This window comes from Formica exsecta, unplaced genomic scaffold, assembly GCF_003651465.1.
Source record: "Formica exsecta isolate Colony F162 unplaced genomic scaffold, ASM365146v1 scaffold60, whole genome shotgun sequence".
Lineage (NCBI taxonomy): Eukaryota > Metazoa > Arthropoda > Insecta > Hymenoptera > Formicidae > Formica > Formica exsecta.
The window spans coordinates 274,980-291,194 of record NW_021853281.1 but is presented as its reverse complement, the minus strand read 5'-3'; the positions used below and the strand labels follow the sequence as shown (position 1 = coordinate 291,194).

General features: G+C 37.0%; 1 protein-coding gene across 12 annotated transcripts in view; it reads right to left on the bottom strand.

Annotated features, from left to right (window-relative positions):
• Positions 1–16,215, bottom strand: part of LOC115242508 (MAP7 domain-containing protein 2-like) — a 142,951-nt gene that overhangs the window by 81,286 nt on the left and 45,450 nt on the right. For 2 of the 12 annotated variants that reach the window (XM_029818855.1, XM_029818857.1), the window contains exon 1: positions 9,526–11,085. The exons of 9 other annotated variants lie outside the window; for them this stretch is intronic. In XM_029818855.1, coding sequence (XP_029674715.1) covers positions 9,526–9,727 — 202 coding nt within the window. In that variant the 5' untranslated portion in view covers positions 9,728–11,085. Of the gene's footprint in view, positions 1–9,525; positions 11,086–16,215 lie in introns of those variants that run through there. One more of the 12 variants, XM_029818861.1, reaches the window with a different exon arrangement.

The following is a 16,215-nucleotide window of genomic DNA, read 5'->3' as shown; positions in this document are numbered from 1 at the left end:
GGAAGAGAAATAATTAATGCGATTATATCTATAAGATATTCTAAAACAGATTAAATATATATTACGTAAAGAAAGTCGGAATAAGACATAAAGTGCGTGTAAAACCAAAAAAATTTATCTTCGAAAAAATAAATGAGAAAATTATTTTCCGACATTATTAAAATTTATTGATACATGTTCTTTAATTAAGCACATTTTAATAACATGCATATTCCGCGTATATTGTACTCATTCTTGGTGCTCTTAATAAAAATTCAAGTAGATGCAAACCCTCCTCAAGAATGCAAAAACACGACAATTTCCAGGAAGTACAACGCGGTAGCAAAGTTTCTATCGCGCGAATGAGGTGGCATGACATGGCAGAATTCGCGTTGTTAGGTAGGTTCTCCCGGATTTTCTTTTCGTTAGTGTGGTGCAACAACCGATTACACGGTAGCCGATATAACGGGCGGAGTCGAGATAATCTTCTGGATAAACCGCAGCTCGTGACCCCGTCTTTACCCCGTGACAATAAACCGTAATAAAGATCGATGATTTGATCGCGAGCCGTTGCACACGGAGTGACGAACTTCCGGATACGCCCATCGCCCGTCGAAATTTGCCGGCAAACCTGCACAAAAAACAGGTTCGCAAACCTGATCTCGCGCCAAGTAATCCCGCCGAAGAAATACTTGAGTTCGATAAAATTCGCTATCTACAGACTTGAAACACTATGATAGCCATTTTTCAATTAGAAACTCGCCGCATGTCGTAAATGTCGTCTTTCAAGAAAATAATGTTTCCTTGGAGATATTCTGAAGATATACGTGCTCGAGCTAATAGTGTCATAAAATACTGTAGATGCTAATTTATATCAGAACAATCCTGAAGTTTTGAATCCGATAGAAAATATTTCTCTTATATTTTTTCACGGGAAATAATTATCTCACGATAAAACAAAGTAAAATAAATTGCGAATGTTGTATAATTAAAGTATGCATGGAAAACAAATAAATACATAATTTTAACTTTAATCCTTTGCGTGCGAGATTGCTTTGTAGTAAACGGGTGAGTATGTTAAAATTTCTATCGAGTAATCGTAAAATTCATTTGAACATTCAAGCAAGCATGAATTTTCAAAGCAACGTCAGATGTCGAAATGCAACGCATTCGGTAGATGTGATTAAAATCGAATTCGATACAAAGAAAGTCAAAGAAAAAATAGCGCGTTGTGCTAAAGACGGTGAACGCAAATGTAATTTTGTGGCCGTATTTGTTACGTATACTCGATATTAAATGCAGGATTGGCATTACATATTCGTTGCTCGATCGCGCGCGATCAATACCTATATGTATACAGACTGACTATAGAGCAAAATAACGTGAAATTACCTTCGCGTTTATTCTGTAATTTCTTTCATGCTTTTTTCTATTCGCTATCATTTTATCTCTCTCTGTCTAAACTATGTTAATATCATAGTTTTAGTATCTCTCTTATGTATAAAATGTATATCTTTATTTTGACATAATTAGACTTTTACATGTCAAACGAAAAAATGTGAGAGAGATGTCGCAAAAGATAATAACAGAGGCAAGTGAATAAGCAAAATGAAATGAGCGATTGTCAAGTAGATGGAAGACACGTGACACATTTAATCAGATCATTCAGTTTCCGCTCAAGAACTAGTCGTTGAATGAATACAGTCTCACAGGTAATGGAATTTTGTGGTCGTAGATCGAGACCCGGATATGTTAGAGCCAGCTTACATCATGGTTAACGCGTAAAAATCTGCCGTTTGCTCGGCAAACAATGAATTCTAAAAGTCATGTAACCTGGACGCTCGCATGCAAATCCTCGAATTCGAGATTTCTCTCAATCTTTGTGTGTCTTCATAATATCTCTCAAACCGTAAAAACTGTTAAGAACTTTCTAATTAATCGCATTTGTATCAAAAATTATCAATATTACAAATTATGAAAAAATTATATATAAAATATATAATTAAAAATATAATTTACAAAACAATTACAAACTTTCAAGAAAATAAAATCATCAAAAAAGTCAGTTTTTTCTTTCAACATTACAAGGGCAACAGAAGACGTCACTCAGCTTCGTATACGGGGACAGAGTCGATAGTATTGATTATGGGACTTGGCTTGCCAATAGTCGATCTTATCGATCATATACTTGTATAAATTCCACGATCGCAAGTCTACACTAGCATGTTTACAGGTAATTTCGAGATTGCGCGACGCGGAAAAAAACGGCAGGGGTGAGAAGCGAGACACGCTTTTGCAAATCATGGCGAGAAACTTTAAAATGAAAGACGATGCCGACGTTTTTACGAAACTGCTCTCCCGAGATATGAATATTTCTCATTCCATGCTCTCATTCGTTTTATTGGACTATAAATCGTAAAGCGTGAGTGGTATTCTAATAGCGCTATGTTTCTTCCACAAAATTCTATAATGACGAATTGATATTTTTCTGTCCATTGAAAATTCATGTTTCTATCGAGAAAGCGTGTAAATCATGTCGATCGCGTAAGACGCTACTTCTTCTCTTTAAAAAATAAATAATTATTGTATAACTATCTTAATTACAAAAAAAAAAACACTTTAATCACTTTTGTGATTATAAAAACAAAAAAAATAATATAAATTAGTAATGACAAATTATATTTTACACTAAAAAATATGTAAATGTATATTTCAACCATATAAAAATTTGTAGAAGCTTCATTTTATCTGCTTCTCGTCAGTGATTCGTTCATGATGCGACAATCAGTGTAAAATCCATAATTGAAGTTTCATCCGGATGAAGGAAGTATGCCATAACTGCTATTTTAAGCTTATATCGATTTTAAAGTTCATCCGATGATTACAATAGTACGATCAAATATTATGTATGTGGTCTATTCATCCGTGGTCAGACGTTGCTCGTCATGAAAGTATTAAGAAAAAAAATCTAGTCATCTCGGCCATTTAAACGTTAATTATAATACGCTATGTATTTTTTTACAGCAACACGCGCAAACACACGCTTTTACATGCATACTTCGCGCATTAGTGTGTATCCTTCAATCGATAGATTCTCGGAGAATGAACAGTGCCTTTGTATCGAGGTGCCTCTCAATACTCCCTCGAGAATCCTCTCTTTACGAGCACCGAGAGAAACCTAATGTCACCGTCTCCATTCAAAATGGTTATCAACCGCTTTAATATCTTCGTAATTCTATCATCGAGTCATCGCCTAGGCCTCGGCTGAAAGGCAGACTTGACTGCGAGAGATTGCACGTTTAAAGCGGCGATTCATACCGGTTCGCAACTTGATGATCCCCATAAAACGTCACTGTCAAAATACAACGTAGCGCTATTTACACAGTGGCGAGGCAAACTCAATTCCACGCAAAATAAACTGTCAATATTTCAATTATTATTTCCAAAGGAAGATAAATTGTAACATCGGATTATTTTGTTTAAAAAAAAAAAATTGTTTTAATAACGACACGGAGTACTTTTGACGCAAAGTTTCACGGAAGCTCGTTCGATAAATTTTTTGCAAACTTTAAATTAAGCGCCACAGAAACGTTATCGGGTGAAAATTACGTTTACGATGCAAATTCATCACTTGTACGTTTCGGATAATTGAATTTTCGTGACAACAATTGATAGCTCGCGTAAATGACAAGTCATTACCGTGTTGCTGCGACAAAAGGTACAGGAGCGCACAAAACGATTGTGTAACAAGACGAACTCAGCGCGAGTTCACCTTGTTACACATGCCTCGATTATGTGTTTCGAGACACGTGTTTCCGGGCTTTGAGAACGAAGCTCGGTCAATTCGCGCATTTCCCTGGGTATAATTACAAAGACCTCGTTACACAAGGCGTGGTTAGGTCTATGCGTTACGTCGATTCACTTCATTAGCTACGAAATTCAGTTCGAATTACGTTCTCTCGCGCAGCCGTCGCTAATTCGATGTAACGTGGGAATGCTCCACGTAATTATTCAAAGCATGACTCTCTGTACAAACGTCACATTAGTGCGATAATAACGCATTTTACTTCATAAATATGAAATGAATAGGAAATACGTGTTATCGAATTTAAATATTTAGCAACTGTCGTCATTTCAAATATTTACAAAGTAAAGTGAAGCAACGTGTATAGGAAAGTATACGCAATATTTGCTTTTAAAATTCTCTTTTTATGATTGTTTTTATAAATTACATACCAGAACGTATCTTAAGCTGATCGTTTTTTCAGCATGTCATTATAAAAACTTTGAAATTTTAATTGCATTCCGTCAAATAATCGAATCGATGAATCAGAGTTTTCGTTTCGAAAACCCGATTAACAAGAACTATTATGTATCAAAAGTGCAATGCACAAATAAAAAAGAAAAGAATTAACATCTTGAAGCCGCGTGGGTGAGAAAAACGGGAAATTGCACGACGCCACGTCAAACTGGCTCCAGTACGCCCGAAGTGCCCTGGTTGGCCAAGCCTTGCGACTAAAGCTTTTAATAACCGTGACACACTTGCGTACGTATTTGCCGCTTATCGCAAACAGCGTCCAAGTCACAACCCATTAGTCTTGATCGCGGAAGTAACTCGGTCGAGGGAAAAATATCTCGTTAGCATACGCTCTTGCGCGTATCACGGTGACACATCGTCGAAAAAAAGACATCGAATCGAACGGGGTTTCATTTTGTACCGTTTATCAACATGACATTAATCTTGAACTTGGTGAAAGATGACGCTCTCGTCCGAATCGCCTTTCCGGTATAGTAATTAGTCTATGAGCAATCGGATTATACACCAAGTCGGCCAATCTTTGCCCGAACGTCCAATTAACTGGGATAAACGGTCAGGGACAAACTATCCTGATTTAAGCCGCGGTTTAAAATGGGGTCGTGTATTTTCGAGATCCGCTTCAAATCAGATTTTTTATTAATTCCATTCGTCGAAAGAATAAAATCGAACAACTTTACTATCGGCTATTTTCCCACGAAGAATTTTTTAAATTTTTCTTGAAAGTTTTTTTCATGATAGTTTTGCATTAGCATCTTCAGAAATTTATTCATTGAAGAATCATTGTGATTTTTGCTTTTGGAACGACAGTCGTTAAGCTATCGCTAGTCAATAAATAAAACTTTAAATTTTAATTGCAATAAAAAATTGCAACTAGATACTTTTTAAAAATTTTCGTACATGAAGAAAATACCAAAGCCTATAATCGGTATAAACAATTCCGTCACGAGATGTGCAGGAATACGATCGTGGTGTGAAGTAATCACGATGATGCAAACGATCTTTCATGCGCGCTCATGTGTAATAATATAGCAAGGCAAGGTTTCATTAAATTACTTGAATGTACGTATCTCGGAATCTACCTAAAAAATAGAGCTTACATTAGTACGATTAATAATGAAACGAAAAATTTTGATCGCATGTTAATTAAATATACAATGTGTATTTAATCTCATGTTAATTAAATACACAAGCGTAGAAAAAATATTAATTTTAGAATAACCTAATTTCCCCCGCATATAAATTCGAAACTACAGTTTTTCGTAAATTATCTCTCGCGTTGAATTATTCAACGATCTTTTATTTTGTACGAAAGAAATTAGTTTCTTTCGGAAAAGATAGATTTGCTTGTCAGTAATATATATGTGCATTGTGTAGCAATTATATGTATGTGTGTGTGAGAGATTTGCATTAAAAAAAATATGTCTCATTCAGTTAAACAATACTTTAACGCTTCTCTATCGCGACCTTAACTTTCTATAGACAGTCATCACGTTTCGTATAAGCGAATGGCGTAACAGATAGATATGTTGCAAATCATTACAACGTGACCACGCATACAATTCGAAAAGTATTTTCTTCGAAAGTAAATAGCTGTCATTTCATCGTTATTCCTCTCATAATACTTAAAAGAACTTATAAAAGAAGTACACTTATAAAAGAAATTAAAGTAGCATCGATTTAGGATAATTGCAGTATCCATATCAGCATCGCGATTGTACTTCGCGCTATGAATATTATATTATCGTTGCAATATTTTGTAAGACACGATCATTTATATCAACAGCGATGTTTTGAGGGCATTTCATTAATCATCTGTGCATGTAGAACTAATTAATTCTACTAGCACTTTAATTGCGTTGCATACCTAGCAGAAGAGTAACCGCTAAGAATTTCTAAACGACGCCGGTAAAAAATTGCAATACGGCGATTCGCAGTTTCGTAAGAGTACTTTACACCGATTCCCATTTGAAATAATATTTTCAAAATTAAAAATTTTGAATTTTGATTATTGCATTCTTATCTATTTTATTTTGGGTCTTTGAAAAGCGGATAAAAATCCTTGCGTTTTTGAATTTCCGAAAGATATACGAAAACTTTCGGATTTTTATTTACTTTCAGGCATTCGGCTTTCCCAGATATCTCTGATCTCATTCGTGTGTCGGTCGACGCCGCGTCTCTTGCACGGTTCGTATATTTTAACGAGGTAAGAACTAGAAAATACACAAATATTTAGCACTCCTGTATATCAAATCGGATATGGTCTACCACTCGAGCAATTCAAGTGCTCGCGGTACGCTCGAAGAGAACGCATCCCGGATGATTTCATAAATCTTCGCGATGCTGTCAGATGCGCGTGGGGACAGCTGGCTGTAATTAAAAAAGAGTAAAAGAGAGGGAAAGAAAGATATATATATATATGCTACACACCGCATACATCTCAAGAGCATTCTGTTGCCCTGTCCAATTACAAGCTGCGCAAATACGGGCAACATAACACCGCGAATTAACCGCCATCGCAAAAACCGTAATAACACGGTATACCGCCCGCTGATAAATATAAATCGTAATGATCTTTTTACGGACTTTCCGTAATCGCGCGCGGCGCGGGAAAGGATGTTATAACGCTTCCTCTAGCTTAATACGCCTTCTATTAATGTCCGATCGAGGATACGGCGGCTTCCACGCGATCGTCAAGCTGATATTTTGCACAAATTTCTGAGCATTACACGCGTCACGCGTCATTTCACGCTTGACATGATTAAGAGTATCAAATAAGGAATAAACCGTTAATATAATGTGGGACATATACATATATATATATATACGAGTATAAGCATGATTTCTTATTGAAATCTTCACGCGGTAATATATTTTTATATTTGCTTTATAATAATTAATGATACTTATATTTTGTACAAGCAATAATGTCATATAGAAGAAAAGATTTGATGAACATTTCTTAATTTTACATGAAAAAACTAAAACAACGTATTTATACAATCTGTAAAAATTAAATATTCTGTGAAAACTTTCTAATAGGCATCCACTTTTATTACTTATTATATATTTGTACTTTCATCTCCATTCCAAAGATAAAAAGATCAAGAATACTATCGTCAGAAATTTATTTGTATACTCATAGTTTAGTGCGCTCGTAATAAAAACAAGGATTTACTATACTTTCACAGAAAGCTAAGAAAATGTTTCGATACTCGCTAAAGATTTCTTTATATCTTTATTATGATCGCAAAAATCAAGGAGAATCAATTTTTAGGGGAAATATCCATTGCAACATTTACTTCTCCGTGAATTATTCGGTTTCCGATTTTCCATTTATCATCATTTCATTTACACGTCTCGAGAAGTCCATTTGGCACTCAACGAACGCATTTGTCACTCATTGTCACAAGTTAAGGACAATTCCCTTGTTACTTGATAAATACATGGGATACAATTCAGAGTAAATAATTTTCAACTTTTAGAAAGCTCATCATTCTTCGGTGCAATGTACGGTATCAAAAGTATTTTTTTCAGGGAAAATATATTCCGTGCGATCAAAATGTATAATTTTATCGTTAATACTTGAAATAACTTTGCAAGTGTTAAAAAAAAAAAAAAAAAAATTTGCGCGAGTTCCAGAGAAGAGCATTCTTATTCGACATTTATTTCAATGTATATATGTGTTAAGTATATCTCTTCTAATATATAGCCCCGTTCTAATTATCGCCAGTTACGAAGAAAATGACATGTTACAATAATTGGACGCCATAAAAGATTAATGGACACATTCGCATCTAATAAATACATCTGCAAAAAGGAATTGTTTCGCGATTTCGCGAAATGGTTATGACGAAAACGCACCAATTTGTGTTAATTAAATTTCCATTTATCAATTTAACGGCCGGTACAATCGTGAATAGAAACGCGATGATGGAGCATCATAATCGCGCAGCATTCTTTTATAAAGAACAACTTCTACATTTCTATTGGCGCAAAAAAGTATTTAATTGGCGATATCACGGCGATAATTTTCGCGGCACGCTAGTAGTTAGCTCTCTCTTCCTCTATCTCTCTTTCTCTCTGTATATTTTCTTATCTTTTTCTAGAGTTTCGAAGTTAGATTCTTTCTGCCAGTTAAAAACACTCTTTTTATACACTATTCGATTTTATTTTCTTTCGCGTTTCTTTTCGCGATGAAAGAGATGCGAGCATCTGGCGTTATTATAATCTTTCTAAATTCTTCCGCGAAAAAAGTCGTAAGCAACGATCAGTGAAAGAACTCGATCGAGAAGCCCCGACAACGCGTCTCGTTTCTATATCCCGTATCACAAAGGGATATATACCTTCGACAGATAATAAGGTACTGAGAAATATACGGTGCGAAAACATAAATCCTCGCGCGGTATTTTATCGCCTGCACAAAACCTCGTTTAAGCGATTTGTTTCCGCACCGAATAGAAACCGTCGAGAAAATGACACAAAGGTGTGGTTTTCACTTTAGATAACATTTTAGTACAGTAATCACACCCTTTTCTGTCTTACGTTCAATCTCCGAATCTTGCCAAAATTTTTAGAAAGATTTGATGACACAGATACGGATTGTCGTTGTCAAATATTTAAATACAAAATATTTCATATTATATTTGGATTTATCTCGAAATATGTAGTTAGAAACCTGAATATTGGAGATTTGAAAAAATAATGTAATAAATTATATTATAAAAATTATCAGAAAGAGCGATACCATCATTTAAGGGACTTTACTTGTCCAGACTAATGAATAGAAAGTTTTTATGTAAATATTAAGTATGCTCTCTATTTTATTCTAGTGATGGATGGAGATAAATGGAGACGGATGCCCCGATTTGTATGTACTATCTGTAATTTCGAATACCTAGATTATCCGCGATTTCGGCGATTTAGGCTGAAATAAGCGAAAATCCTGCGAATATCCGTAAATTTTAAGCGTGATAAAAACAATTCAGCCCACAGGGACAGAATTAAATAATATATTATCTTTCTCTTTAATACTAAAATTTAATTAAAGTATATCGAAAAATGCGATTTTATTTTCCATCCGCTTTTGAGATTCCCTCAATTACTTCGGGAGAAGACACAACTACTTTTTTCTTAAAATCACCCCAGCAAATCAAATCAAAATAATTAAAATCGAATACATTTCGAGAGTCATATAACCCTTTGGTATAAATTAGCAGCGGTCAACTCACATAGCCAGACGTTTCCGCGGGGCGCGGTGTGCAGTAGATTCAGGTGCAGATTAAAGTCGAGACCGGCCAGGTCCTGTCGCAGGTGGGTACTGTCCATGATAAGCGCACGTTCCGGCAGCAGGAAGAGGTGATCGCTCCCTTCCGCGGGCCCCAGGGTTCGCGGTACGCCGAGCCCGAGAGGCCCCGATCGGGCCGTCAACATTCTATCACCAGGATCAGCCAGGAGCGCGTCGTCGCGCGGAGTCGCATTCTCCTGCGACTGCCTGATGCCCGACACGCTGATCCGCGACGAGGACTCGCGATCCTTCCGCACTGTGGATCGGCTCGTAACAGGTGGCACGTGACCGTCTCTCTTAACAGCCCCCGTCCTCGAGCAATTAATTCTGACGCCGAAAATGTAAAACCGACACGCGCCGAAATCGCTCGATGTCCTCGAGAAAGGATCGAAGAAGAAGTCGAACGATTTTGGTAATTGATTATGATTCGCGATACAGATTACGGTTGTAGGGACGTTTAACACAGTAGCTTCTGAAAACCTCTATGTTCTTTCATCGTTAAAAGTTCCTCTATTAAGACTCGTGTAACCAACGCTCGATTAAAAAGCGAATGTGCAGCACCTCCTGGGCAAAGCTTCGCTTACTTTGATTCGTTTTTCCGACTTTGATTAATCTTGATTCGATTGACTCACGTTACGACGACAGATGTCAAAGTCAAGGTTGAATTTTTTCCGTAATTTAATTCCGACTATATGTCATAAGATGCGATCGGTGATGTGTTAATAATAAGATATCGATGATATTTTCTCGGCGGTGCCACGATAAGACCGCGAAGAACGCACCTACGATCACGACGTGACAATCACCACAACTTGAGAATGACTCCTGATCTCGTGAGTCACGTCGGTCAGTCAACTTTCAACGTCGAAGACGAAGGAAAGAAAGAGAGAGGGAACACCAAGCAAGCCGATCTCCCTGCGACGCCGCGTGAAGTGGCACAAATTGACCAAACAGGCTCGTTCGTTGAATTCGTTTAAGAGGCGGCAAACCCTCGTAAGATAGTCCTTCGCGAGGACTCGACGCTCCAAAGAAGAAATTCCGAAAGTTTAAAGCGCCCGACTTCTTCAACGAAAGACGCTCGACTCTGATCAGATTTTAGATGACAGTTCGTGACAGATAACAGGTGCAGCGACTCTGACCTTCCCGCGTTTCGACCGGCTGTCAGCTGTGTAATATTTGCTCGCTACGAGCGAGCTTATCGATACTGTCGTCGACGCACAGATCGGCCTATTTACGCAGCGCGTGAGATATTAATTGATTCCACCCCCGCTTTCGATGACACGCGTTTATTCCAGCGATTCTTGAGTTCCTTTAAATGGGAGTTAGTTCTTGCGACAGCTCAGTGACATTGAGCGATCAGCTCTCGTCGTCTCGATAAAATATCACGAGACGCTTTCACGAGATGTGTCTTCCCGATGACAGGCCGTCACAAGTTGACAGCTGATCTAACAGCTGGACCCACGACAGCCGGGACTCGTGGCTGCGTGGCTAGCACGAAGTTGTCTCACCAGCGGTCTCACGTACACGGCGGTCAGCGTTCGACTGAGTGGGTCCGTCTCGACGCGTTCACGATCGACGCCGACAGACGCCGGAAATGGCCGAGAAGGCGCGGAGACGCAGCGCGGGAGAAGAGACGCATTTTCCGCGTCGGGAAGAGAGACGGAATTTTTCGAGCAGAATCCACGTACGCGCAGAAAAGCTCGTCGATACGATTTACGCATGTATGTTTATTACGAGCTAACATCGATTCGCTATGGCTGGATTCTATCCCGGAGAAAAAAGTAAGGATGCACCACAGCATCCTCTTGCGGCTATAGAAGCCGCATTGATGCGCTTAGTATTGATTATAGTTTTACGATAGATAACAAATTAAATATTTTATTATTAGAGAAGTGCTAAGTGGTAATATTTTATCGATTTTGTATTTTGAGGAAATATTACCCAAACGTGTTTCATTCAACATAAATGTTATCTCAAAAATACTTTAATTTTCACATAATTCCTGTCGGTTGCACGAGATTATGTAAAAGGAGTAGATGCCTTCCGGTCATTAAAATAGCTTTGGCTACAACCATTTTCTAGGTCATAATCCGCGCAATTAAACGGTTTTGAAAATCGTTTATAAAAGAAGAGTATAAATTTAATCGCGGAAATAGACTAGTATTCGCAATCTGACATTTGAAGGACGATTCTTTTTTTCATTTCTATTTTCTCTGTGACGTCAAAATTACGTATATTCTGTCTTTTGCCAAACTTAACTATCGCTTGTCGCTGTTTTATAATTGTATTTATTTAACTATTTCTCATTAGATCTTTCGCAACTATCGCAAAAAATTTAATATTGCGTGAGAGACTCTTCTCTCGAAATAATATAAAATCGTTCGTTGTCCATGGTCCATTTTCGCAGCGGATGAATAGTGCGCGAAGATTTTGTATAAATCGGAAACGAACGTGGGTGGTACCTAGGCAAATGCGGAATCGTATCGTAAGAATATCGCGGTTACACGGAAGAAACGTCTTGTGTTGCTGTTATAGCAATTTGCGGTAAGACCGTTTTTATCGCTGGAAAATGCTTCACGAAGGTGCGTCGAAACTGCCGAGTATACGGCGAACCGTTTCCCAGAACATTTTACTGCAGCTTATGTATCTTTTGTGGCTCATTATACGAGATGTCGATCTGTATCATAAATCGTTAATGACAGATTTATCTTAAATTTTTAAAAAGTCGACTTCCCATAAAGAAAATTTAATAATAAATTATTAAGAAATATTTATAAAGAGATAAATAATTAATTATATATTATGATTTATTTAGTAATAAAATTTTCACGAGAAATAAGTTTTTCAAGATAATAAAATATTTCTCAATTAACTTTAAAAAAACTTAAGTTCAGCAAAAATAAATTCAAAATTTAATATCAAGATATAATAATATACTATGTCGAGAACCTTTGTTAACAGATTGTTGATTCGTGAATGGACTTTAAGATTCGCTAAGGGTAAAAGCCGAAAAAGTGTCCCGGAGACAACGTGATCGTATCGTAAAACTGCTGGAAAATAATAGTCGTTACACCTAACGGTTGCTCTGCGTTAGTTCAGACATCTCCGTCGGTTTATCAGGTCACTTTTTCCTGTTGCAGTACACGCGCTATGCATCGAAGACGCGCACCGTCCCGACACGGCGGCGTCCGTTTGCGGATAAGCGGAGCCATCGGATTTTATCTACGCGATATTTTACGGAGAATAACTTAAAAATCAGAATCAACCGACTAGAGTAATATCACACCAAGATATTTTCCTAATGTGTGATAAAATTAGTAGTCGTTATAAACTTAAAAGAGTAACGGCTTCCTGCCTATCTTTTAATAGCTATCATAAAGTTACAGGAAATTAATAGTTATTAAATTTATCACTGCATAATATACAATGTGGTGTAGCATTTAATTTATATTCGTGAGATATTTTGTGATCATATTATATTTTTTAAATAGTTGCATCTCTCTCTTAGATTTCCCGTTAATTTGTAATGCATCAAGATTAAGAACATAAAAATTGATTTTCTCATAAATTTTTTTTTTTTTTTTTTTTTGCTTCTACAAGATGCGAAGCTATTCTTCTCACGATGGTCTTATAAATCTGAACATCTAAATATTATTAAGTTATTATGAAATAATGTGTAAAATGAGTATCTTAATTTTGCTTATTTTTTTTCTGTTAGCTTGGTATTAAATCATTAATTCGAAGAATATCCCTGACAATAATAAATATAATTATCTCAAAGAATTTTTTTCAAAGTTTCTATGATTCATCAACTATTACTTGGAGAACATAACGACGCGCTTCTTGCGTTTTGATCTTCCGCATGCTTCGTACACGAAGTCACTTGAACGACAATCGATGTCCCTTTATGGAGACTAATATGCCAGGTTCACCAGCTGTCTCTGCTAGATACAAGCGGTACCGCACCATCGAGCACCAAGGGCAGGCATTGATTGACAAAGATTATCACTCGTCACTCGTGAGAGTTTCATGTCACATCGATTATCACACGTGCGCGAAACTGTTTCATGAAAAAGAGCTCGCAGCGCGAACAAAAGCCACGGAAAGAATAGATGTAAACAATTGTCGATATAATACAGATTTTTGGTTTTTTTACTGTAGCTTGAAACACGATAATTTATGTAAAAAAAGAGAAACCTTTTTCCAAAATAATATCAAAATTTTCTAAGAAATTTTTGTATAAAAATTCAAGGATATGTAAAAATATTTTTTATTACAGATAAACTGTACTATATAAAATATATGAAAGCGCAAGATCGTGGAGAAGAAAGATAGAAAAGTTAAAAATTAACGAAACTTTAAAAGATAACTGATCTTGAACCGTTATTTCGGAATATTTTAACCTCGAAAAATATTATTATGATTCATGACGTGAGGTAGAGGAAGAAAAAATTACTAGGACGTGACGATAATTCTTGATAGGCTAGTCCGAAAATACAATTAGCACTGCTTAGATTAATTATAAGTTCTAGTTACGTCGCGAAACGGAATTGTTTATATGTTGCGATTCGTGAAGAGGGAGAGTTTGGAATGATCCGAGAAATCATGTACGGAAACTCGATGTAATTATAGTTGCGACGAAGATATAACGCGATTATATTAATTCAAAATCGCAAATTTGCATGGAACGCGACCGAACTCTGACCGACAGCACGAGTCAATTAACAAATTCCATTACGTAATCATTCGTTTGCAGCATATATTTATTTGTGCATTCGCTCAAAATTCTCTTTTCCCAGCATGATCAGCATTCTGAACCTATGTATCTCATGCGTATGATGCGGGCTCACAATCCGCACGGTATGTGCAACATGTGCGATGCATTCGCGCTTCAATCGCGACATGCCAATGGCTGCGGATGTGGTTGCGATTATTTCAAATGCGAAACACACCTAGCGGTCGCGTTGCGGAGATTACGTTATCGAATTGTGCGTTTAGAGATATCAAAGCGACGCATCCCGCTGTATCTATATTTGAAATTTGCAACAGCCGAGGCGACTTTATAAGCGAGACAAATCGATGCCGCTTCCAATTGTTATGACTCACTGATTATTTACATCGTTTATGATTGATAAGACAAAAGGTTTTAAAAAAATTAAAAAATGCAAAGAAACGTACGTATTTCGGAGATTCAACGAAGTAAAGATTTATAGAATTCATGGATCCACGAAACTCTCTAAAATTCTATTATATTTCATAATCAATAATTCTCAGTATCGATTAAAAGAGATACAAAGTTTTAAAATTAATTTCAACTCCATTGGTTTTTTTACATATCATAAATAATTCCATTATGATTCCATATAGCTTCCCAACTTTTGTACACCTCGCCTTGATCTCTCGAAACCTAACGGATCACCATAATTGGTACAAAGATCTTCGATCTTTTATTCGCCGCAAGAATCACGCTGTGAGCTCAACGGAGGGAATAAGATCGCCCGACTGTTTCTCAGAAGACATGCAAAGAGACGCCAATAATTTCGTACCGAAGATCGTTTTCACCGGGGCGCACAACGGAACAGAACGACGGCCGATAATTCCTCGCGGCAACGGTAATAAATATCCCCCGTGAACCTTCCTGTCAAACCTCGTTCCGCGTCTCGTCGAAGATTCGCCGCCGTTTCTTGCCGTCATCACAAATTAAATAAACGAGTATAGCCAGCGAAAATGGAGCTGAGCGAGCGGAAAAATAGCAAAAAGAAACATCGTTCATGAAGAAATGCTATCCAGAAAAAAAAAATGCAAAGGTAAAAACTGGAAGCTATGCTCGCGAAGGTTTTAAAAGGATAGGCCTACCTATTTCCGTGAATTCTTTTATCGCTTTTAGAAATTTCTTCGAATAGCATCGCTTATCCTCTGTGCGAGATAAACTGTCCATGCTTACGCAGGTTTTAAGATCTCCTATACTGCTGTAAATCATCCTAAACAAACACTTTTAAGAGAAGAGAAATGTAACCGTTCGTAAGTTCGCGAATGTGATTCGACTTGAGTTCGATAAACTCATCAAGTTTCTCCGAGCGAGTTTGCCACATAATGCTAAATCCTTTCCTTCTTGGAAATAAATCGGAGTATCGTGTTCGCGCATCGTACATGTTCTCGATCTTTCGGTTGAAAGATGAATCAGCGCATACTAATAATGATACATCCGAGAAATATTGCACACATCTACTAATTGACAATAACCATTGTCTCATTCTATAATAATGCGAAGACTAAGTATTTCCACGAAATACAGCAATATAATAATTTAATAAAATAACTAAATGACAAAAAGAGTTTTTAATTGACATTTCAATCTACAGAACGATTATAATTGTTGTAAATAGAAATACACATATATTAATTAGCTAGATCATGACATTAATATTGAAGATTTTCGAAACAAAGTTCATCACGAATCGAGATACTCAAACAAGAATGCTCAAGATCGATCGTTCGAGTCCGCCCGCCTTAATTCTAGACTCGGCACGAGACGCACGAAAATACTAACCGCGCAATTGCGGGGGACGGATCCCCTGCAATTCCGGACAAAGACAGCGTTCCGGGCTGTCGAGTCGTTTGTACATTGAAGAGA